This window comes from Maniola jurtina, chromosome 7 (assembly GCF_905333055.1).
Source record: "Maniola jurtina chromosome 7, ilManJurt1.1, whole genome shotgun sequence".
NCBI classification, from domain to species: Eukaryota; Metazoa; Arthropoda; class Insecta; order Lepidoptera; family Nymphalidae; genus Maniola; species Maniola jurtina.
In genome coordinates, this window is record NC_060035.1 from 6,216,751 (window position 1) to 6,241,013 (window position 24,263).

The following is a 24,263-nucleotide window of genomic DNA, read 5'->3' on the forward strand; positions in this document are numbered from 1 at the left end:
TTCTATTTTTTCTGTAAAATATACCTACATAAACTTCTATTGACCATAGTTATTTCAGATTTTTCGACTGGTACCTAAACTTCGGAGATAAGGAGGGAGGAACGGTTTTTTTTGAGATTTTACACGATAAATCAAAAACATTATGCATAAAAATAAAAATAAAATCTTTTCACATTTTAATATTTTTTTATGATGTAACCCCAAATTCACGGTTTTCGGATTTTATCCTTTACTTGTGCTATAAAATCTACCTACATGCCTTTCATGATTCTAGGTCAACGGGAAGTACCCTAAAGGTTTTCTTGACAGACACGACAGACAAACGGATAGACGGACAGACAGATCCTATAAGTGATAAATTATTTTGACGATTCAAAAGCACTTGTAAAATTTCATTTGAATAAAAATATATTTTATTCTATTCTTTAAGGGTCCCTTTTTTCTTTTTAGGGTACGGGACCCTAAAAAACCAGGTAAGCAATGGAATAAAATGACGAATCATGCTCGTTCTGCAAAGTTTTAATAATACTAACAACAATAACTCAATTCCGATGTGATAAATTCTCACAATAGGAGAGGTTATTGTATAAATACGTAATAAATTATCATCCGCGCGTATTTCGGTAAATTGGATTCGATACAATATCCATTGTAAGGAAATATTGCAGTGGTTGTTGTAGGACACGTTAGATAAAGATTATTTGAATTTATTACTGGTTTAACGTTGTCGTACCTATAACATTACGACGATATGACCTGCAATAAGCACTTACATACAACGCTGCTTTTTTCTATACTGAAACTGCGTCATACGTCAATAGGAGGACGTTGAGTCAGCTGCAACGAGCGCATCGAAAAATTGCGGATTACGTAGAGGTTAGCGTTAGGTAATTAATTATAACTTCTGCTGCAGCAATTTTACGGTACGCCCGATGCTACTCCCTACATACACACAGAGACACATTGTTCATGAAATAAATTTTTTTGTTTTCATTTTATGCCTGCTGGCATGTACGTTTAGATTGGGAAGACAGACATCCAAGTTACAGATCTCCTAGATTGGAAGTAAAAAGGCTATAATTTTTTTTGTTTTAATAAATTCATTACTGAAGTCAGACGCATTTTCAGTACTACAAAATTGAAATCTTGCCACTCTTTCTGGTTTTGCGGCAAAGCAATATCCTCACTCATCATTCAGTTCATCACGTTTGAGTTAGGTCGGGTTTGTAGACCGGTTCCTACTCAAAGGTTAAAAAGTAAATATATACGTCAACCCAAACAAATTAGAAAAGTAAATTCGATATTTTTACGAGTTTAATTGGATGTTCGTCGACAGAATTGAGAGCAAGAAATATTTACTTTCCCGTTCAGCTGTGGTCCAGCCATAATCCAATTAGTATATACCTATACCTATTTCTGTAATTTTCTCTATTTAAAACTTCTTTTTGTAGCAGCATCCAGTACTTTAATGGCTGCAGTAATATCATCATCATCATCATTAGCCTGTAGACATCCACCGTTGGACATAGGTTTTCCATGTTGTTGTTCCATGGTACCTACTACCTACAACAACATGTGTACAAACAGAAATCCGGAAGATCGTAGATTCAAAACCTTACTAACTAAGTACCAACGTAGGAAGTACTACGGTAATTTGAGAGGTACTGACTATATCTAGATTTTTAGGGTTCTGTAACTCAAAAGGAAAAACGGAACTCTTATAGGATCAGTTCGTTGTTGTTGTCAGTCTGTCTGTCTTTCTGTCTGTCGTGTCTGTCAAGAAAACCTATAGGGTACTTCCCGTTGACCTAGAATCATAAAATTTGGAGCGCGCTTGCCTAGAATGATAACACTCATGCCTTGAAGGTACCTTCTTAGGTCATATTATTATGTGGTAACAATTTAGCGGCTTTGAGCAATAACATTTCGTGTGGACATTGGATGTCGACCACATAAGAATGCCAATTCAGTTTCTTACTGGAAAAAAGGTAGAACAAAGTTATATTAAATAGGTAGAGTAGGACGCACTGTTCAAAGCATATCCGATAAAAGACCGATAAGCGAGCAAAATTGCGTCGGTGTTGTAAGCTGAGCAATTTTGCGTATACGTAAGTGATTGATCGCCAATAACTCTTCAAGCGCAATGATCTATCGAGTTTAATCACACTAATATTATAAAGGCGAAAGTTTGTATGTGTGTGTGTGTGTGTGTGTGTGTGTATGATTGTTACTCCTTCACGCTAAAACTACTGGACGGATTGGGCTGAAATTTAGAATGGAGATAGATTATACTCTGGATTAGCACATAGGCTACTTTTTATCCCGCAAAATCAAAGAGTTCCCACGGGATTTTTGAATAACTACATCCACGCGAACGAAGTCGCGGGCATCAGCTAGTCTGAAATTAAGGAAAACGCATTACCGCTGGAACATCCAATGGCGGATCGTCTGGTTCGGGTGGATAAGGCGGCAGGAAAGCTCTTTTCGACGTCCTTATTGGCGGTTGGATGGTGAGTAGAGTGCGTGCTAGGTGTGCCAAGTCCGCCGTGCTTGACACAGCACGAGCCTGAGCGCACAGGGACTCGTATCGCCGGAGCTGGTTGGTGCTCTGAAAGAGACAAATCTGTTAGAATTTTGTTTAGTGAGTTTGTGTAATCCTTAACTCGCTAACAAATTGCTGTGCAGTTTGGCGAGATGTAGATTATAAGTAATTAGTGTTAGCGCATTTAAATAAAAAAAAAAATGCATGAATAAAACTATGGGTAGGGCCAAATTCTCTTCTGGTGTGCCCGATAAGTTTTGGAATTGGGATTTCCAAAGGGCGGCGCAGGCTTACGTCAGTGGTCATTAGACACGAATCGTCAGCTTTAGTCCCTATTCATATATTTCTTTGAATCTACTTAATAAAACTTTAATACTGACTGTCAAGCAACACACAGGTTAGGAAGGGGATGATAAGGGAACCTATCAGGCATTTGAATGGATTTGAGTAGATCTTATGTACCTGGTCGAATCTTTTGATAATAAAAAATTCCACGCGATTGGACCGTCAGACTTACCTATACCTATTGATTTCATTTAGAAGTTAATAATCGTGTAAAATGTCATCATTCTTGTATTTTATTTTGCAGGCATAGTTAGATAACCAATTGTGGAAGTTAAAGGCAAATTCCAGTTAAAAAAACTGCCACCAATACCTTGTCTGTCATAATTTCACCCTCCTGACAAATGGCGTCGCTGACGGCGGTTGTAACATCAGTCAAAATTTCCTCCAGCTCCTGAAATTAATACACTGCTATTAATATTGCGCCAGGCCATAAAAACTCACGTTAATATATAAATCAGTAATAACGGATAAAAATGTTTCAACGCTTTGATCTAAGTGATTGAGGGATTATATCGAAACCTCTACCTACCTAATATTGTTAAGTATAACAACGTGTTTCAAAAAATCGGTCAAGTGAAAGTCAGACTCCTACATGAAGGGTTTCGTACTAAAATAAAATTTAAGTATTTTTAATTTTTGTAACTTACATGGCGGGCATTTTGAAATTTTACTATTTGTTGTTATAGCGGCAATTGAAATACGCACAATGAAAATTTCAACTCTCTACCTAGATGTTAGGGTTCATGAGATACAGCCCGCTGACAGACAGAGGGACAACTGATAGATATACAGACAGACAGACAGACAGACGGACGGTAAGACGGGCGGACAGCGGAGGTTTAGTAATATGGTTCCGTTGGCGCCTTATGGAACCCGGAAAACTGAGGTAAGGCAACGGAGACCCTGATTGAAGTTGTCTGGATCAAATATGCAGAATCTTGCATTAATCCCAGTTCCCAAGCGCTGAAACGTCATTTTAATTAAAATCATTCCGTGTTTCTATTCCACTTGAATCTTCCTATCATACCGAGATTAAAAGGGATTGAAGAGAAAATTTATTCGGAATTCGGAAATAAATTCTCACTCTGATCACTAAGTACTAATAGATATTCTTACAGTCGAGTGAATAGATATGACGTATCCATATATTAATAACTGTGTACCTATTTTAATAATACTTTTGTGCACGATACATTGTGTTTGCACGCAATTACGAGATATTGCGAAGCACCGAGCCAGAAGCCATATTGAATAATATGCTGTTTCGAAATGCTTTTAGTTTCTTGTTTTCAAACAGAAAATTATATTTACCGTGCAATTTTCCAGACTGGGTTTCATCATCATATTTTTATGCTTTGCCACGCTACCATTGGTACCTAACCAATGGTTTCAAGTTATGTTAGCTAAGTAAATCTAAGAGGAAATCTTTTACACAAATGAGTTTTCTTTTTTTTAACATTAACATTAAAAATCTGAATATCTTCTAATGATTTTGTTATACACCTATCCAAATCATAACTTTTAATACCTTTTAATAACACCTACTAAATGATGCTCGGCTTCTTTGACCGCGTGCATATAGGTTATTGAAATCCCGTGGGAATTTTTTGATTTTCCGGGATAAAAGTATTGTATGTCCGTCTCCAGGATGCAAGCTGTCTGTAGTGGGTAGGTCTGTACTAATTAGATAATGCCCGCAACTGGATTTGTAATTAGGTATTTTAAAATTCCGTGGGAACTCTTTGATTTTCCGGGACCAAAATTAGCCTTTGTCGTTCCTTGTGATGCATAGTCAAAATCGGTTAAATGGATAGGCCGTAAAAAGGTAGCAGAAAAACAGACACTTTCGCATTTTTAATATTAGTATTAAGTATATAATATATCAGATTCATTAATGAAATTAAAACGTGAGCCGTTTTGTTCTTCCTAATAAATTTTCCGGTTTAGAAGAACGGAAACTTTGTCCAGCCAAAGTTAAATGGACGCATTACATTAAAATTGGGAGAGTTTCCTAACGAGGATTAAATATCTACCCGAATATTGCTCAGTCATGATTTCGAAGGCAGTTTCAGTTCTAATTAAATTTTGCATCATTTTGTTCTTGTTTTGTCCGGTTTTGGAGGAAAATGCTTTGTGCAGGCAAAGTTAGATGTACAATAAACTGAGGGAGTTAAACTAGTCTGTAACTACTGAATATACATTGAATAATACGGCTGTTGATTTGTTATGAAGGATTTTTATGAAATAATGTAGGTACGAGTTTTTGATCAGTGATTTGAAATAGGCACAATGTTTAACCTAACGCAGATGCCGAACCCATGCTTATCCTTCAAATTAGAACCAAATTACGTTTGTATGGAAACTGCTGTGGCGCGCGTTAGAGAGCCCTATAATGTGTGTTTTTTTACATCTAATAAATTGCATTTCTTACATGGCTAGTCACCGTTGAGATTGGTTGTTGTAGTAGGAGTTCGATCATCATCATCATCAATCAATCACCGACTCACCACTGAGCACAGCTCTCCTCTCAGAATGAGAAGGGTTTTGGCCACAGTCTACCTACCACGCTGGCCAAATGTGGTTTGCCAGACTTCACACATCTTTGAGAATTTCTGGAGAACTCTCAAGCATGCAGGATTCCTCACGATGTTTTCCTTCACCGTTAAAGCAAGTGATACTTACTTGTTTAAAGCGCACATCACTTCGAAAAGTTTGAGGTGCGTGCCCGGAATCAAACCCCGAATCCACCGAGTAGGATGTCAACGCCTTAACCACAAGGCTATCACCGCTTTTTAGGAATTCGGTCAGGAGAACATTATTACAGGTGATGCTAGATTTGAAGCATTAAATAAAATTTGCTGAGTTGCTAACTAAGATTAATTGTCTATCTGAATATTGATGAAAAGCGATTTCGAAGGAAGTTTCACATTTATTAAATTGGAATTTTAGTACCTTCGTCCATCAATTAATTAATTATTACGATAGAAATGTGTACGAAAAATGTAATGCTTATCATTGTAAAATTGATTACGGTTATATTTACATTGTTATATTGGATTCCTGTGTAAAGGTAGGCCTCGGGGTATAGGCAATAATTTTGGAAAATTTGAATCCCTTCAAAACGTCATTTTTATATTAACACCAGCATAGGTATTGTTGTTTGCATAAATTTGAAAAAATCAAGTTTAACAACAACTACTTAAATTAAGTCCTAACCAAACAGTTGTACAAAAACCTGAAAACCTTTTAACAGGGCTCTCTCCGTCACTCGCTTCATACGATCGTAGTTCCAATTTCATTTGAATATTAAGCAACCAAAGTCCATGAAATTTTGCAGATATATTCTAAAAACTAACTAACTAAGTATTAACAAATCTTGAACCCTTGTAAAACTAGACATTTTTATAGAAATCCGGCATACCACAGACATAGATATTAGTTTCTAGAACGTGTCTACCAAATTTCATGGAGTTGGTTAATATTCCAATGAGAACCAATCTACGTTTGTATGGAGAGTGCCGGGAAGCACGCTAAGGAAACTTCTCTTAAGACTGTACCATCACTTTAATAAACAATATCTGCTGAGAACAGCCGATAAGAAACTCAGTCGCTTTCTATGATAATAAACCTACCACAGTGGAAATGGAGCTAAAATATTATATTTATTTTCGCAAGAAGAGTATTCAATAATACATGATTGTTGAAGCGTAGAATATTCATAAAGGCGTGTTATGTCGCAATTGGTGACGCGTGTTAGCTTGAGCATAAATCGAAATATTTTCGCCGAGATTTTCTGCTTTGATAGATCCGATGTATAAAAATATTTGTAAAGGGAGGAATAATCTACGGAAATACGAAAGGAAATATGAAAAGATTTTTTCACGGAAAGCTCATATCGCATAGTAGATACACAAAAAATGAACTCGTTTCAAATATTGTCATCTTTTGATAAAGATTATGTCGGCAGATTAAAGGCTTTATACCAAACCATAGAAATTTTCCGGCTGAATTGAAAATGTTTCGGTTAACTATATAGGTACAATACTTGTATAATAGGTAGGTACTATTATGCCTTCACAAATATTTTCCAGTTTATCAACCGCAATAGAAAATTAAAGCTGCTGTGCTATTTTGTATTTCACAACAAAACCGCATTCAAAGCGTATATATTGGCCATATTTATTTAGAGTTATTGAAATAAAAAACCGGCTAAGTGTTAGTCAGACACGCGCACCGTACTCGGTTATTTTTTCCGACATTTTACACAATAAATCAAAAACTATTATGCTTAAAAAAAAATGAAAATCTGTTTTAGAATTTATAGTTAAATCCCTTTTATGTGATACCCACTTGGTATAGTTACCTTACTTTGAAAATTTGAAAGTACTAATTATTTGTTCATTAACACATTTTAATTTTTTTTTGTGATGTTACCACAAATTCCGTAGTTTTCCTTCACTTGTGCTATAAGACCTACCTACCTGATACCTGGAGTCATCCATCCTAACTGGCGCGAGCTACTAGATCCAAGTATACTTAATTATATTAAATCTCACCTGCAATATAGTAGGCAATGTATGCTTATGGTACTGCTCCATCATGGCGTTGGTGGCCGTCAGTTGCTGCACGTAGTTGTTGTGCGAATCGTAGTACATCGCCAGGTTTGTTGGGTTGGAGTTGTTACAGTAGTTGAGGAACGCTGTCCGGTAGTCCTGGCGACTCTGTAATTAACAGATAACTTGATTATCACCCCCTTTCCCTTCAGCGAATTCAGTATAAAATTGGGCGATATTAGTGTGTCTACTATAAAACATTGTACCGTTTAACTGAGACGGCTCTTAGGCTGAGATCTATAGAGTGCACTTTGACTTTGCTCAGACTTAAGAGGGGTCTCTCCGTCACTCGCTCCATACAAACGTAGTTCGTCCCTCATTGGAATACTAACCAATCATCATACTCACTGGAATTTTGTAGAAACGTTCCGGTAACTAATATCTATGGCTGTGGTTTTCCAGATTTCCGTTAAAATATTCGGTTTCAAAGTAACGCGGTCTTAAAAATTCACATACAAATCTTTGAGCCCCTGTAATTTTAAAACTAAATACTTTTAGAAAAATGTAAAATACCACAGGCACAGATATTAGTTTCTAGAATATGTCTGCATTTCATGGACTTTGGTTGCTCAATATTCAAATGAAATTGGGACTACGATTGTATGGAGTAAGTCACGAAAGCTCTTTTTACGTGTAACCAAGTGTATAGTTCTTACATATAGTTATACATATGCCACGTAGGCATCATGCAAAGTGCGTGCGTAATCTGTGATCAGCTTATAAGTATTAAGTAAACATTACAATATTCTGTATCAGCCTTGTGTGAAACGAATTAAGATTGTCTACAGCGGGAGTTTGTAGCCTTAAAGAGAGCGCTTACCAGGTGGGCCGGATTAAACCAACCACGTTATAAAAATCCACTTGCCCATACATTGTGTGAAAAATTGCGTCGATTAGAGGCGTGGCGAGAACCGTACCGTTCCGGCTCAGCCACTTTAATAACACTTCTAGGTTTAGTTAATTGCATACTTTACAAGTGCTATAAAAATTTTCATCTATACAATTAATCATGTTACGTGAAAATATAGGTATCTTTTTATCACCAACCTCACGTTTAATGGAGCTATTACATGTACGTAATACAGAATAATAAATGTCGGAAAAAGGTCTATAAATGTGGTATAATTTATAGTGACTTGGTCCAATTACATATTCATGAGCATGACTGACATGTTATTGTCATGGTATTATAATATATTGAAATAATGAATTGATAATATTAACGTGGATTAACCCAAGCTTTAAGTAGATCAACCAATCGACGTCCACTGCTGGATAATATAAGCTCTTGTGGGGATTTCTTCACGCGTCGGTCTTGCGATGGAGAGAGCTATCGGAGTTTCGTACGTGATCAAGTCAGAATGAGGAGATCCGTAGGAGAGTCAGAGTATGTCTGTTGTATTCCTTAGAAATGAGGAATACAACACAATATAAATAATAGGAGATAGAGAAGGAGCAGCTATGCCCCATCCAAATCCTGTATGGTAAACTCAGCGGCTGAATTTCCCCGCTGGACAGCTAGGATGTGTGAAATGAGTCAGTTTCCTGTCCTGGCAGTGTCCTGTCTTTCATAAATAGTCAAGCATAAGCACATTATGACAAAAGCTTGTCAAAAGGTCGTAAAATTAATCAATTTCATGAATAGGCAGCCTTTCATTCTATTTGCGAAATTAATTTTCCACGTATATTCTACCTATTATAATAATATGATGATTGGACAATAAATTCTTTGTATGGGTAGGTACGTAATTTTAAAGATAGGCAAGGGCAGGCCTTTGTAGCTTATACAAATTTTCTGGAGAGCTTCTTATGACGAAAGGTCGACGTAACCCAATTTATTTCAAAGTAGGTACAAATAGTCCGTAGGTTTTAAATAGTACAATATTATTTCTAATAGGTACCTATACTTCTTTAGAATAAAAATAGCAAGCAAACGAGCAGGTGGGTCACCTGATGTTAAGTGATTACCGCAAACATTTGCAGCACACACCACAAATGAATTCAGGTATTTCTTGATTCGCCTCTTGAATAACCCCATGTTGAAATATTAATATTATTGCAAATATTTATATTTTATTAATATTTGCAATAATATTAATATCATTGCAAATATTCAAATTATTGCAAAGTGTTACATGACGCAAAGCTAATAACATGATATTGTGCTCCCTTGGGCAGAAAGCAATCAAGTTTGCGGTCAGCGTACACAGGTTTGTGGGATACAGATTACATTTTAATTTATTAGAGTTTTTAATTTATGAGTATTTACCACTAAATAAGCCTGAAACCATTAATTATGAGTATTTTTAACCCCCGACCCAAAAAGAGGGGTGTTATAAGTTTGACGTGTGTATCTGTGTATCTGTCTGTGGCATCGTAGTGCCTAAACGAATGGACTGATTTTAATTTTGTTTTTTTTTGTTTGAAAGGTGGCTTGATCGAGAGTGTTCTTAGCTATAATCCAAGAAAATCGATTTAGCCGTTTGAAAGTTATCAGCTATTTTCTAGTTACTGTAACCTTCACTTGTTGGGGATGTTATAAATTTTTAATTTACACTTGTTTAAATTGCGTCACAGGTTTGCGCTTGACAACTACTGTACTGTAAGCTTGAAATAGAAACTTATACCTATAAAAGCCAGAAACAAGCATCGCGAAAAAGCGGATTTAAAACTACGGTGATCGAAAATTCCATCTATAGGTGTAACGTTTATAGTACGCAGGTACTCGTGTCTCGTATACATATACATATTGGCTTTGCTTAAACAAAAAGTGCATCGAGCAGGATCGTTTTCACATGTTTTCACATTTTCAGAGCGCGTTGTCTTTCGACACCAGCATTGCTTATTCGGGTGTCAAAAGCATACCTACCTAGAGTTAATATTATTGCTCTCTTTATCAAATTGCATTTTTTTACTTGAATATCTCTATGTGCATTGGTTTGGTCATAAACATGATAAGTGTTGGGATCTGGATTAGGGACTCCATACCAGAAAATGCCCATAGGTGAGCGGACGAACACAAGCGAGTTTTCGAGATTTACTGAAAACAAGCAGCATAAAGCCGATGTCCTGTGAAAATAAATTTAGGAGACCTATGCCCAGCAGGACGTCTAACGGTTGCAATGACGATCATCTAGAATCTCATAATGATATAATAATAAATTATTTAGAGAGGAAGAGATATAATTCTCTGCTATTAACTAATTAAAACTGCTATAAACTTTAATTAATGTTGCCATAACTTCCCTGACATGCTTTTTACATAACATGTAATTAATACGAAAATTATTTATCCAAAGGGATACACAACGAAGTTTAATTTACGAGCACCAGAGTGAAGTTTAATTACGAGTAAATTGAATGAATGACAGATATGAAAACAATTTGCGTTTAGCATTTAAACATTGTAGACTAAGAGATGGTGGATGATTTAACCAAAATCATTTTGTGATTTGTCCTGACAGTGAAATGTATGACAAAATGTCTAGAGTAAATGGTTGTAAGTCACCAAACGATTTACAAAATCACTAAATTTATTTCGGTGGAAAAAACTCTAACACCAAAATCAAAACTAGATGCATAGCTTAGGAAAAAATATTTCAAATATTCTTGCGTTATTTGCATTATATAGTATATCGACTACTGGATTGTCAAATTGATGTTGTGGTTAAAAAGTTTGGATTAGGTATATCAACGGACTTTGGGCTCCGACTCCTTCATTCTTATGAGAATGGAGAAGGTCTCTAGATTAAACTAGCTAATTCTCACGATTTCGTCCGCGTTGGATTTAGGTTTTTTAAGGATCCCTTTGGAATTTCTCAAATCGTTTAGTACTGCGGGCCTATGTTTAGATACCCTATATGCAAAATCCTAGATCCACCAGTTTAGGTAGTGCGTTGTCTAGTAGTCAGTTATGGTACTGTTTTATACAGTGCCTACTGTTAAAACTACTGGCAGATTTAGCTGAAATTCGGAATAGAGATCAATTATACTATAGGCTACTTTTATCCCGTAAAAATCCATGAATCACGCGAGATTTTTTAAACATTATATCCACACGGACAAAGTCGCGGGCATCATCTATGATTGATGATGGAAAAAAAACTATTTAGATTAAAGCATTTTACGTTAATTTACTTTTATTACCTTGTTAAGTTGGTCATCGGCTTTACTCAGAATTAGTTCACAACCCTCTCGATGTGCGAAGAGTTTCCTCGCCTGCACCTTCATGTGGAAAGTCTTCTCTATGAGCGGTGTAGCGACCACCCGTTCTAGGGCAGAAGCAGCGTTGCTGTACCCGACCACATCGGCTTCTACTTCCTGCAGCAGGGTCTCCCACGTGTGGAATAGAGATGACGGACAGGTGGCTCTGTTGGCAAAATAAATTGAAATATAGTTTATTTTTAACAATGGTGGACTTTTTTTTAAACACGTGCGGGATCTAATGAGTTGAATTGTACGCTCAATGAAATTGTTGATCGTAGGTTTAATTAGTTTAATTTAAATTCAAACATTTCAGGTTTTATCATTTATCACTTAATATTGCAGAATCTATTGAATATTGTGTAAAGCGTGAAACAAACTATGGGACGTAAGCCGTGGCTGGCAGCCGCGTCGTTTAGGGCGCACAGTTGGGTGTTTTCAGTTTGGGTGCACAGTTGGGTGTTTTCAGTTTGGGTGCACAGTTGGGTGAGTGCTCAAGGTTACATCCGTGACTTACGTCCGATAGTTTGTACCGCTTGGTGTACTAAGTAGGTATGCATTATCCTAATATCTACAAGTCACAGCTGTCACTACTACATCATTGTATTGCAAATTCAGCAGTTGACAATCAGAAAGAATACAAATTAAATACTTAACCAATATGAATAAAGTATTTGACTTTTGCTTTTGAATTTAGTTACCTAATAACAAAAAGCTTCGTTTGGTTTGTGCCTTAAATGTTCAACTTAATTAAGAATATGTTTCAGAGGTATCACAATACTTTATTGAAAGTTCATTAAAAATATTCAACGTGACCTTTTATGATGATCGTCAATAATTTTCATCGTTGATGGATATTTAGGGGTAATATATTTATTAAGCGTGTTATCCTTGTACTGTACATTTTATAAAATGGAATATCGATAATAAAGTTGAAAGCTTTCAGCTTAATGGAACCAGCCGCAAGCTCGCATAGATAGCAAACTTTCGTATGTGTTTTCAAATAAAACAGTGCTTAAATTATTTTACATTTAACTTCATCATCTTTTGTATTTAGGGACAACGAATTTCTCACACTACTTCTCAATCTTTGATTTTTCATTTTTTTTGACTTTATTCTATCGTGAGTGGTTAGCAGTCAAAATGTAATATTTTTTTAAAGTAGGTATTATTAAATACTTAGTATTTACTTTGTTTTTATTGCATTCTTAAAACTCTCTTCAAATTCACTAAGTAAGTAGCTCTGAGCCTAAACCTAAGCAATTCTCATTCAAGACAAACACTACGATACAGCCTAAATTCACCGACATAAAATCTTCTAAAGCTGCTTTCAGCACCTGCTCTTTGGCAGGTTCGAGTTTCGATTTTCCAATGATTTTCCCACAGTCATGTTTTTATGCCAAATATGTGCTCTAGCTGCTCCATCAATCATTCATGATTGACAAAACTGACTGATACAGAACCTATCGTCCAATGGACGCCTGTGACCTGCCATGTGACACTGCAAAACTGATTACACTATACCGATACACACTAAAAGGTTCGTCAATATCTACTGTATCAAAGTATAAAGAAACTGACTTTTGACATAGTCGGGGGCTAACATCATCAGTAAGTGGGTAGATAGTGGAGACGGGAGACCGGAACGGGGTCGTACAGAATTAGGGCGTACTAAGTATATAAAATTTCGATAAAGTTACCCGTAGCACGAGGCATAAGTCGTGAAATTCTTGTAATGGTTTGTCATATTATTTATTATACTTGTAATTTTGTATATTTTTAGCGAAGAGCAACGAAGATAGAGATTTGACCTATGTATTTTTAACCCACGACCCAAAAAGAGGGGTGTTATAAGTTTGACGTGTGTATCTGTGTATCTGTCTGTGGCATCGTAGCTCCTAAACTAATGAACCGATTTTAGTTTAGTTTTTTTCGTTTGAAAGGTGGCTTGATCGAGAGTGTTCTTAGTTATAATCCAAGAAAATCGGTTCAGCCAGTTATCAGCTCTTTTCAAGTTACTGTAACCTTCACTTGTCGCGGGTGTTATATATTTTTAATTTACACTTGTTCTTTAATCAATAAATTATATCTATTAACGCTTATGCTTTCATTGGAACAGACCTTGAAGAAATTACAAAATTAAAGGAAGATATACCTATTATGGTAAATTTGATGTTCTTTCGCAATGATTTAGTTTATTTTTATAAAATAAGTAGATATTGTGAATCTCTCTAACATGGTAGTAATAGGTAGATCTACTTACCTATATATACAGTAGGTAAGCATAGCATCTTTATGGCATACGACTTTATCATAAAAATATTATGTAGAAAAGATTAGATAAAAGTCTTTATGTAAACAGACGGGCATAAAAGTAATAGTGTTATTCCATGAATGGGTTCACCACTTTCACCTCGTCGCTATAAAAACTAAAGTAAGTATTTATTTTACGTACAATTTGTTAACCACACGTACACCTACCTAAACTAGCGGCACGCTATGATGGCCGGTTTGACGTTTGTCCGCTCATGAAGTTCCGTATTAATTGATAACGACTTTGAAGGAAATAATTGTATTACTTTATTGACGATAGTGATGTGCAGAGATTCATAAATTTTATCGAATGTAGTTTTAGGTTTAGGACTCAAAATTTATTTATTAAATTGATTTCTTAAATGTATACAAGTGTAGAAAAATCAGTTTGCACCATTTAAGGGGTGAATGTACTTGTGAATATGAACAATTTTCACTATGTGGACAAACCTCTGAAATCGCAAAAAAATATCAATAAATTTTTAAAAATGGAATCTAATACGATCGTCACATAGGATCGCTGGCTAGCACAACTACTACCTCCGGCAAACTCGCGTCAATGCTCAATGCAAAACAAAGCAGTTTCGAATTGACGTTGCTTCGAAAAGTATAAACTGTCAGTGCAATGCGATTGTGATATAGTTTTGACCTGGCTTTGGATTTCAAATATTGATACTGCATTACTGTTGACCCTTGCTCGTTAATTTGGACTCTGTTCAAGCCCTTTGTTGTGGATTTCGTCGATATGACCGAACGTACGCAGAGAACTGTTCTAAATAGTCAGACACGTGAGTTCGTAATACGCCTTCGTAACTATTTCGATCGTGAAGCTCAAAATGGAGGGCCAATTTTACCTATAACGTCAGTGGTTGAACGCGTAGCTGATGCGCTTAATATTGGACAACGAACTGTTAGACGGATAACTAAAAAAAAATATGGCGAGACTGGCACAGAAGAAAATAAACTTCACACACCAAAAAAGAGAAAACGAGCAAAACCAGTCGTAGGCATCGATAGCTTTGATGCCGATGCTATCCGAAGACATGTTTACGGCTACTATTTACAGAAGGAGTATCCAACAAGAAAAAAGTTGGTGCATTCACTGAAGGAAGCTGGATTATTCTTCGGTGGGGAAAGTTCTTTAACGAAGATTTTGAAGACCATTGGATTTCGATACAAAAAATGTAACAAACGCAAAATATTGATGGAAAGATTTGATATAGCGATGGCGAAGTATACTTTTTTACGGCAAGTGAAAGAAATCAAAAATTGGCAAAATGTTGTGTTCTTGGATGAAACATGGCTTAATGCTAACCATACTGTAGGCCGTTCTTGGAACGATGACACAGCAGCATCTACTTCCAAAGTTCCTGTAGGAAAAGGATCGCGACTTATAATTTGTCACGCCGGAACCATCAACGGGTTTGTCGAAGGTTCTCTCATGGCTTTTGCGTCAAAAACCACTGGAGACTATCATGAAGACATGAATGGAGAAAAGTTTACTGAATGGTTTACCTCAATGTTGTGTAGCCTCCCTGAACCATCTATTATAATTATGGACAACGCCCCATACCACTCGATGCAAATTGACAAGCTACCTGCCCAATCCCAAAAGAAAGCTGATATCGTCGCATGGCTTCGTAAAAATGGCGTAGATGCAAACATGAATATGTTAAAAGCGGAATTAGTACGTCTTTTAAAAGAAAACAAACCAACCAAGATCCGATACGTCATTGACGAAATAGCATTAGAACATGGGCACAGAGTTATACGGTTACCGCCTTACCATTGTGAGTATAATGCGATTGAGTTGGTGTGGGCTCAAATTAAGGGATATGCTGCAAGACACAATACAGAACCCCCATTTACCACAAAAAAAATGCTAAAATTATTAGAAGAAGCTTGTGAACATGTGACTAAAGGAGACTGGGAAAAGGTTGTGAATAGAACTGTTAAATTAATAAGGGAAGATTATGAAAGAGATGTGAAAATAGATAATATTATAGAAAACGAACATATAATTATTAATGTATGTGATGATAGCAGTGACGACAGTGAAAATAGTAGTATGGACGAATCTGATTAATTATGGCCTTTTGTGGCACCTTTTTTGGTATCTTTTGTATTCATATGTTTCTTGTGTGCATATAAAGTATGTACTTATATTCATTTTCGTTCAAATATTCAGTTCGTTCAAATAAATTAAATAAACATATACATTTTTGTTTTATTAAACCTATTTAATCAGGTACAAAAACAAAACTTAATTGTTTTTTGTTCGAGAATAAATTGACATTCCACATCACTATTGTAATGTGTCAAACCGGCCATCATAGCGTGCCGCTAGTGTAATGCGGCCAATGGGGAGTACAACCCGGCAAAACATATTACTCCACGGGGAATTGAATGACTACACTAGCGGCACGCTATGATGGCCGGTTTGACACATTACAATAGTGATGTGGAATGTCAATTTATTCTCGAACAAAAAACAATTAAGTTTTGTTTTTGTACCTGATTAAATAGGTTTAATAAAACAAAAATGTATATGTTTATTTAATTTATTTGAACGAACTGAATATTTGAACGAAAATGAATATACATACTTTATATGCACACAAGAAACATATGAATACAAAAGATACCAAAAAAGGTGCCACAAAAGGCCATAATTAATCAGATTCGTCCATACTACTATTTTCACTGTCGTCACTGCTATCATCACATACATTAATAATTATATGTTCGTTTTCTATAATATTATCTATTTTCACATCTCTTTCATAATCTTCCCTTATTAATTTAACAGTTCTATTCACAACCTTTTCCCAGTCTCCTTTAGTCACATGTTCACAAGCTTCTTCTAATAATTTTAGCATTTTTTTTGTGGTAAATGGGGGTTCTGTATTGTGTCTTGCAGCATATCCCTTAATTTGAGCCCACACCAACTCAATCGCATTATACTCACAATGGTAAGGCGGTAACCGTATAACTCTGTGCCCATGTTCTAATGCTATTTCGTCAATGACGTATCGGATCTTGGTTGGTTTGTTTTCTTTTAAAAGACGTACTAATTCCGCTTTTAACATATTCATGTTTGCATCTACGCCATTTTTACGAAGCCATGCGACGATATCAGCTTTCTTTTGGGATTGGGCAGGTGGCTTGTCAATTTGCATCGAGTGGTATGGGGCGTTGTCCATAATTATAATAGATGGTTCAGGGAGGCTACACAACATTGAGGTAAACCATTCAGTAAACTTTTCTCCATTCATGTCTTCATGATAGTCTCCAGTGGTTTTTGACGCAAAAGCCATGAGAGAACCTTCGACAAACCCGTTGATGGTTCCGGCGTGACAAATTATAAGTCGCGATCCTTTTCCTACAGGAACTTTGGAAGTAGATGCTGCTGTGTCATCGTTCCAAGAACGGCCTACAGTATGGTTAGCATTAAGCCATGTTTCATCCAAGAACACAACATTTTGCCAATTTTTGATTTCTTTCACTTGCCGTAAAAAAGTATACTTCGCCATCGCTATATCAAATCTTTCCATCAATATTTTGCGTTTGTTACATTTTTTGTATCGAAATCCAATGGTCTTCAAAATCTTCGTTAAAGAACTTTCCCCACCGAAGAATAATCCAGCTTCCTTCAGTGAATGCACCAACTTTTTTCTTGTTGGATACTCCTTCTGTAAATAGTAGCCGTAAACATGTCTTCGGATAGCATCGGCATCAAAGCTATCGATGCCTACGACTGGTTTTGCTCGTTTTCTCTTTTTTGGTGTGTGAAGTTTATTTTCTTCTGTGCCAGTCTCGCCATATTTTTTTTTAGTTATCCGTCTAACAGTTCGTTGTCCAATATTAAGCGCATCAGCTACGCGTTCAACCACTGACGTTATAGGTAAAATTGGCCCTCCATTTTGAGCTTCACGATCGAAATAGTTACGAAGGCGTATTACGAACTCACGTGTCTGACTATTTAGAACAGTTCTCTGCGTACGTTCGGTCATATCGACGAAATCCACAACAAAGGGCTTGAACAGAGTCCAAATTAACGAGCAAGGGTCAACAGTAATGCAGTATCAATATTTGAAATCCAAAGCCAGGTCAAAACTATATCACAATCGCATTGCACTGACAGTTTATACTTTTCGAAGCAACGTCAATTCGAAACTGCTTTGTTTTGCATTGAGCATTGACGCGAGTTTGCCGGAGGTAGTAGTTGTGCTAGCCAGCGATCCTATGTGACGATCGTATTAGATTCCATTTTTAAAAATTTATTGATATTTTTTTGCGATTTCAGAGGTTTGTCCACATAGTGAAAATTGTTCATATTCACAAGTACATTCACCCCTTAAATGGTGCAAACTGATTTTTCTACACTTGTATACATTTAAGAAATCAATTTAATAAATAAATTTTGAGTCCTAAACCTAAAACTACATTCGATAAAATTTATGAATCTCTGCACATCACTATCGTCAATAAAGTAATACAATTATTTCCTTCAAAGTCGTTATCAATTAATACGGAACTTCATGAGCGGACAAACGTCAAACCGGCCATCATAGCGTGCCGCTAGTTTAATGTATTTGATATCGAGGGTATTAGAGTATTCATAGAAAATTTATTTTTGCACGTTGTTTGGGCCTATGGGAGATTTGTTTAGTGTCTTACCGAATTTAGCAAGGAAATTCTATAATTATTTACTTTAATTTAATTATTTAATAATAAATATTACACAAGCAATTAAGTTAATAACACTTGTTTTAGCGGTGAAGGAAAACATCGTGAACATGATCGCAGAACTGAATTACATCAACGAAATCATACCTACGTAATATCGGGCCTTTGCGATGCAAATACGAAAATGATGATATTTAAATGTTGACCCAGCCAGAAGGATTAAAGAGAACTATGTACCTACCTAACCCTAGCGCGCTCCCCAGCGCTTTCCATACAAACTTAGTTTTGGTCTCATTTAAATATTAACCAATCAAACCCATTGAAATTTCGTAAATACGTTTTGGAAACAAATATTATAATGTGTCTGTGGTTTTACAGAATTCTTTTGATATTTGCTTCTAGAACGCTTCTACAAAATTTAATTAATTTTGTATGGAAATCACTGGGGAGTGCGTTACGGTTAGATACAATCGCAAGAAAAAAATTTTGGAGTCCCCCCACTTATTTGGATATGTAACATCTGTGAAGTCAATTTTTTGGTATAAAATGTAGTCTATGTCACCCGGACCATAATAACGAATTGATTGACACCTATTTCATCAAAATCGGCCCAGTAATTTAGACGCTATGGTGGAACACACAGAATCTGATACCAACATAACTTATTAGATTGCTAAAAACATAGCCCTTCCTTTTGGTTTTGCCATAGTCGGGTAATGACGGGTAATGATAACAGTTACGTTCACAAATAAGTATTGGCTAACTGCCGTATTAAAGTTTAATAAACCTAACAGACTCTACAATTCCAAGTTCAACACAAACTGGATGCTCAGAAAATTGATATTCCAATATTAATTAATTTACAAGAAGTTCAGAGCACCTTTGGAGTAACAATTTCAATTAAATTGCAATAGTTGTTAGCTTAACTGGCATGAGAAGATATATACTCTACCTTTAGTTAAAAAAAATATTGAATTCGTCTATCTTGCTGTGCGCTTAAGTTGAAATCTCTAGACCGCACTTTGACTTTGCTCTGACTTAAGATTGAGTTAAAACGAGACAGATTTATGCCAGCGGTTTAACGCTGTCTCGTTTTAACAGTGTCTTAAGTCTGAGCAAAGTCAAAGTGCGCTCTATAGATCTCAGCCTTAGGGTGAGATCTATAGAGCGCGCTCTGCCTTTGCTTAGACTTAAGACAGAGTTAAAACGAGACATATCTCTCACATAAATCTGTCTCGTTTTAACTCAATCTTAAGTCAGAGCAAAGTCAAAGTGCGCTTTATATATTTCAGCCTTAGAGTCAATGTTATAGATACTCGCAACTACCATTCGACTGCGCAATCCACATGCAGTCGACTTCCAGTGGGCATTCAGTGTGAACTGCACGCGTACTTTGCAGCGTAAGTACTCGGCAGTTGTGTCAAATAATAAAACTGCATCCAAACTGGAATTTTGCAGTCGGCATGAAATCCAAATGCAGTCCGTCTATACAGATCGAACCCTCAACCCCTTGAGTAAGAGGTTGACGTCTTAACCTTTATGATCGCTTTGTAGTTAGAGTTAAAGTTATCTAAGATTACCTGGATCGCTAAATGACATAGGCTCCAAGATTGATTAATGCAAAACCTAGACTTGACTGAAAATGTTAGCTTTGTCTATAGGTACCAACTACCAACTTGTTTAGTTTTATAAATCTCAGGCAAATCTCTAGAAAGTATGCTCGTAAAACAAAGTTGCAATCCTCGTTTGATTGTGTATTCGCTTGTAACTGCTAAATATCTTAGTTCAGTGTCTAGCGAGAAAGATTTAAGTAAGTATAATATATGTATAACACTAAACACATTCTCATATTTCAGTTTAAAGAATAGGTAAGCCCCTACACGTGCAAAGTTGGTACAAACAGCCAGTATTTAAATAAATAATGCAATTTTACAAGCTAGGTACATGTACTTTTAGAAACTTAGTGAATTTAAAAGCATCTCAAACTCTAAAGCTAAGTTTACACTGGCAATAAAGCTTGCAAAATCAGCTGTCACTATCATGTCAAATTTTAATTAATATCTGCAACTAAATTAAAATTAAATTAAATCAAAACTTGTACGATAGAAATTGTTTTTTTATAATTAAGTATCAAGTATTATAATTAAGTAAGTTAGCTTGCGTTTGACTGCAATCATACCAAAGAAGTAGATGGTGATGCAACACGCCTGCCTATTAGATGTCACTCTTTTTCTGAAGGTACCAATAATTATACTACATTATTGGCGTCACTCAGAAAAGCAGGTATTATTTCAATATTTTTATCGAATTATTGGAATGTCCTCTCCAAAACCAACACAAAAAAAAACACAAGTTTAATGTGCAAGGTTATCCGATAGTTTTAATCTAAACAAACTAATGCCAAAATAAATAATTTAATTAGAGCGTGATTGCTATCACAACATCTAATTATCCAGTTCACAACCCAAATACCGAAAATATGCGATATCGCTCCGAATCTCAGAAGGAGACTAAACTAAAACCTTCAAAACACCCGTATTTATGCAAGTTCAATCTTGTTGGCCTCCTAGCAACAGATTGTATGACATCGAATGAGCCAAATATCGATTTTACCAAACTACCTGCATTAGATAAATTAATAATTTTATATTATTTTTGACAACTCAAATCAACTTTTTTTAAAATAACCTTACAGTTCGGCCGTCCTGAATTTAACACGCCCTCGTGTTTCTAAATAATCTTGTCATGTCAGTCGCGGGCTTCCTTGCCCTAAGTCAAATCCAAATCATGGGCTATCCTGCCCTCCGTCAAATCATTAAAAAACCTACCCTGAACCGCCGAACTCTCAGTTTTAATATCAAGTCAACAATAAATCCAAACGACTAACTTCTCATTCGATGTATACAAAATCTGAACCACTCATTGCAAATTACTTTCCAATTCACAAAAGACTAAATTATTAAAAAAAAACTAAAAATTTTAATCACCAAATCAAACTCAATAAAAATTTTAATCAAATGTGGGTTGTTTACAAAAAGATACCAAAGCGAAATTAAGACAACGTGAGACACGTCCCGCTTCTGACTTATTGGCGTCACTCAGAAAAGCAGGTATTATTTAAATATTTTTATCGAATTATTGGAATGTCCTCTCCAAAACCAACACAAAAAAAACACAAGTTTAATGTGCAAGGTTATCCGATAGTTTTAATCTAAACAAACTAATGCCAAAATAAATAATTTAATTAGAGCGTGATTGCTATCACAACATCTAATTATCCAGTTCACAACCCAAATACCGAAAATATGCGATATCGCTCCGAATCTCAGAAGGAGACTAAACTAAAACCTTCAAAACACCCGTATTTATGCAAGTTCAATCTTGTTGGCCTCCTAGCAACAGATTGTATGACATCGAATGAGCCAAATATCGATTTTACCAAACTACCTGCATTAGATAAATTAATAATTTTATATTATTTTTGACAACTCAAATCAACTTTTTTTAAAATAACCTTACAACATGTTACATGTAATGTTATGATAATCATAATCATTTTTATTTGCTTAATGTACGCATATCTAGCGGGGAAACAGAAGTCGAAAGGGCATTCCATATTTTAGCATTGCGTTATTTAATAGGCGATTCACTTCTTCATTTCTAATAAGTAGTATTAGAAACGAAGAAGTGAATCGCTTCGTACCTGAATTCTTACACAGTGGAGGTGAATCGCCATTTACCAGAGCTGATTTCTGCAAGTTTTACAGTTATTGTTCATGAATACTTGGCATGAGTTATTCGCTGAAATTATGTTCTTAGAGTAACATTTGCTAACTGCAAACCCAACTTACCCTCGAGTAACACTATAAGCAAAGTTCAACAAACGCATTTAATTTAGTCTCGTGCCAACTAAGCGTTCCAAACTTATGTTGATAAGATATTTAACTGCATTTATTTTCTTTACGGAGAGCTACAAGTTTTTTCTACAAAATTAATATGAATGCAGTTGTAGTACCCACCTACCTTTTTGTAGTAGGTAGGTACCTTTTGTTTTGCTTTGTATGTGTAGTTAGTAGTGGGTTAGAGTATAAGTAGTCATAACAGTGTACGTACTTTTAAGTTACGCATATTTGCTAGCTTGTGCCGATAACGGCCAATTTAAAGATATCAGCTGCTAAAAGTATGTAAAACATTAGGTACCTACCACTTTTCTTAAAGTCTTAGTTCTCCGAAAATGATGACTGACAGATGGCAACAAACGAATCGCTGGTGGTCACTAGACACAACACCATTGAATTATTATGTACTAAGTACTGAGGATTATGAGAATCGTGGCATATGCGGATGCTAGGCAATAGATGCCGATCTTTGAGCTAAAACGGTTTTAATTAAACAAAAATTATACCTACTTAAACAGGTATGAAGGTAGGTAGGTATGTGTGTGATTTCTGCCGTATATAGAACGTTAACGTTCGCCTGAGTCAAAAGACCCAAAACTAATCACCGTCGACCGCTGAAGGGTAATGTCCGGGACGATGCCGATGAAACTGAATTACTCACTTTGGGAATGGGTGACGGACTCCTAATAAGGAGCAACTGAGGAAAATACATTATTTAAGGCTTTGACATCGAACCTTTGAACCTTTATGTATCGTATTTGGATTTTACATTATTTTTAGAATTCAAGGAATGGTATGCCAGTCGAAATTCCAGAACTCGCACTAAGCGATTTGCTACCTCGCCGTTTCTAATACGCACTACTAGAATATGGAATGCACTTTTGGCTCCCATTTTCTCCGCTTGTTGTTATATTGTAGTACCTTTAAAAGATGGGTAAATAGGCACCTTCTAGGCAGGCGCATTCCACCTTAGGATGCATACGCGCAAGCCTGTATATAATCCGAGCGCATACGACCACGAAGAAATCAATATTGTTATCTTTTTTTGTTGAAAATAAATGAATAAATAATAAATAATTAAAAAAATTTGGTGAACAGTAAACACCCTAACGTTTTTCCTCTCTAAGTCCACAATGGGATTCGCATCAACGATCTTTCGGATTTCAGTTCACGCCGTAATTTTTGAACTAACTGTTAAGAGGAAAACCATCTCGAATGACTTAGACGATTTCACCTTCAAACTAGCAATTTTGACATGTCATAACCCTCTATTGACAATTAATCAAGCAGACATTTCAATCTGCGAAATTTACGCGGACTTTTAGTATTTTGACGTAGGAGGGTAAAAGATCCAGTACATGAACGAATAAGGATTACCCTGACTTTGACCTAAAATTAAGATATATGAGAATTGTTCTATATATAATTTTTATTTTTTGTGTATCTGTACACAGTATATCAAAAAATCAAATAAAATGCGTGGTATTAATTATTATAAATTATTTTATTTAACAAAAGGATAAATTGCCAGTAAATGAACTGGGAATTCCAGTGAATGAACGAACTCTATCTAGTGCATAAACTCTCGATTCCTATTAATAAATTCAAACTAAAAAAAATTGTCAGATTTTCACAGTTTTTGACTTATTGTATATTTTT

General features: G+C 35.7%; 1 protein-coding gene across 8 annotated transcripts in view; it reads right to left on the minus strand.

Annotated features, from left to right (window-relative positions):
* Window positions 1–24,263, minus strand: part of LOC123867059 — a 185,931-nt gene that overhangs the window by 55,111 nt on the left and 106,557 nt on the right. For all 8 annotated transcript variants that reach the window (XM_045908902.1, XM_045908897.1, XM_045908901.1 and 5 more), the window contains 4 exons: window positions 11,647–11,869; window positions 7,444–7,608; window positions 3,198–3,278; window positions 2,423–2,608 (listed from right to left, as the gene is read on the minus strand). In XM_045908902.1, coding sequence (XP_045764858.1) covers window positions 2,423–2,608; window positions 3,198–3,278; window positions 7,444–7,608; window positions 11,647–11,869 — 655 coding nt within the window. The remainder of the gene's footprint in view (window positions 1–2,422; window positions 2,609–3,197; window positions 3,279–7,443; window positions 7,609–11,646; window positions 11,870–24,263) is intronic.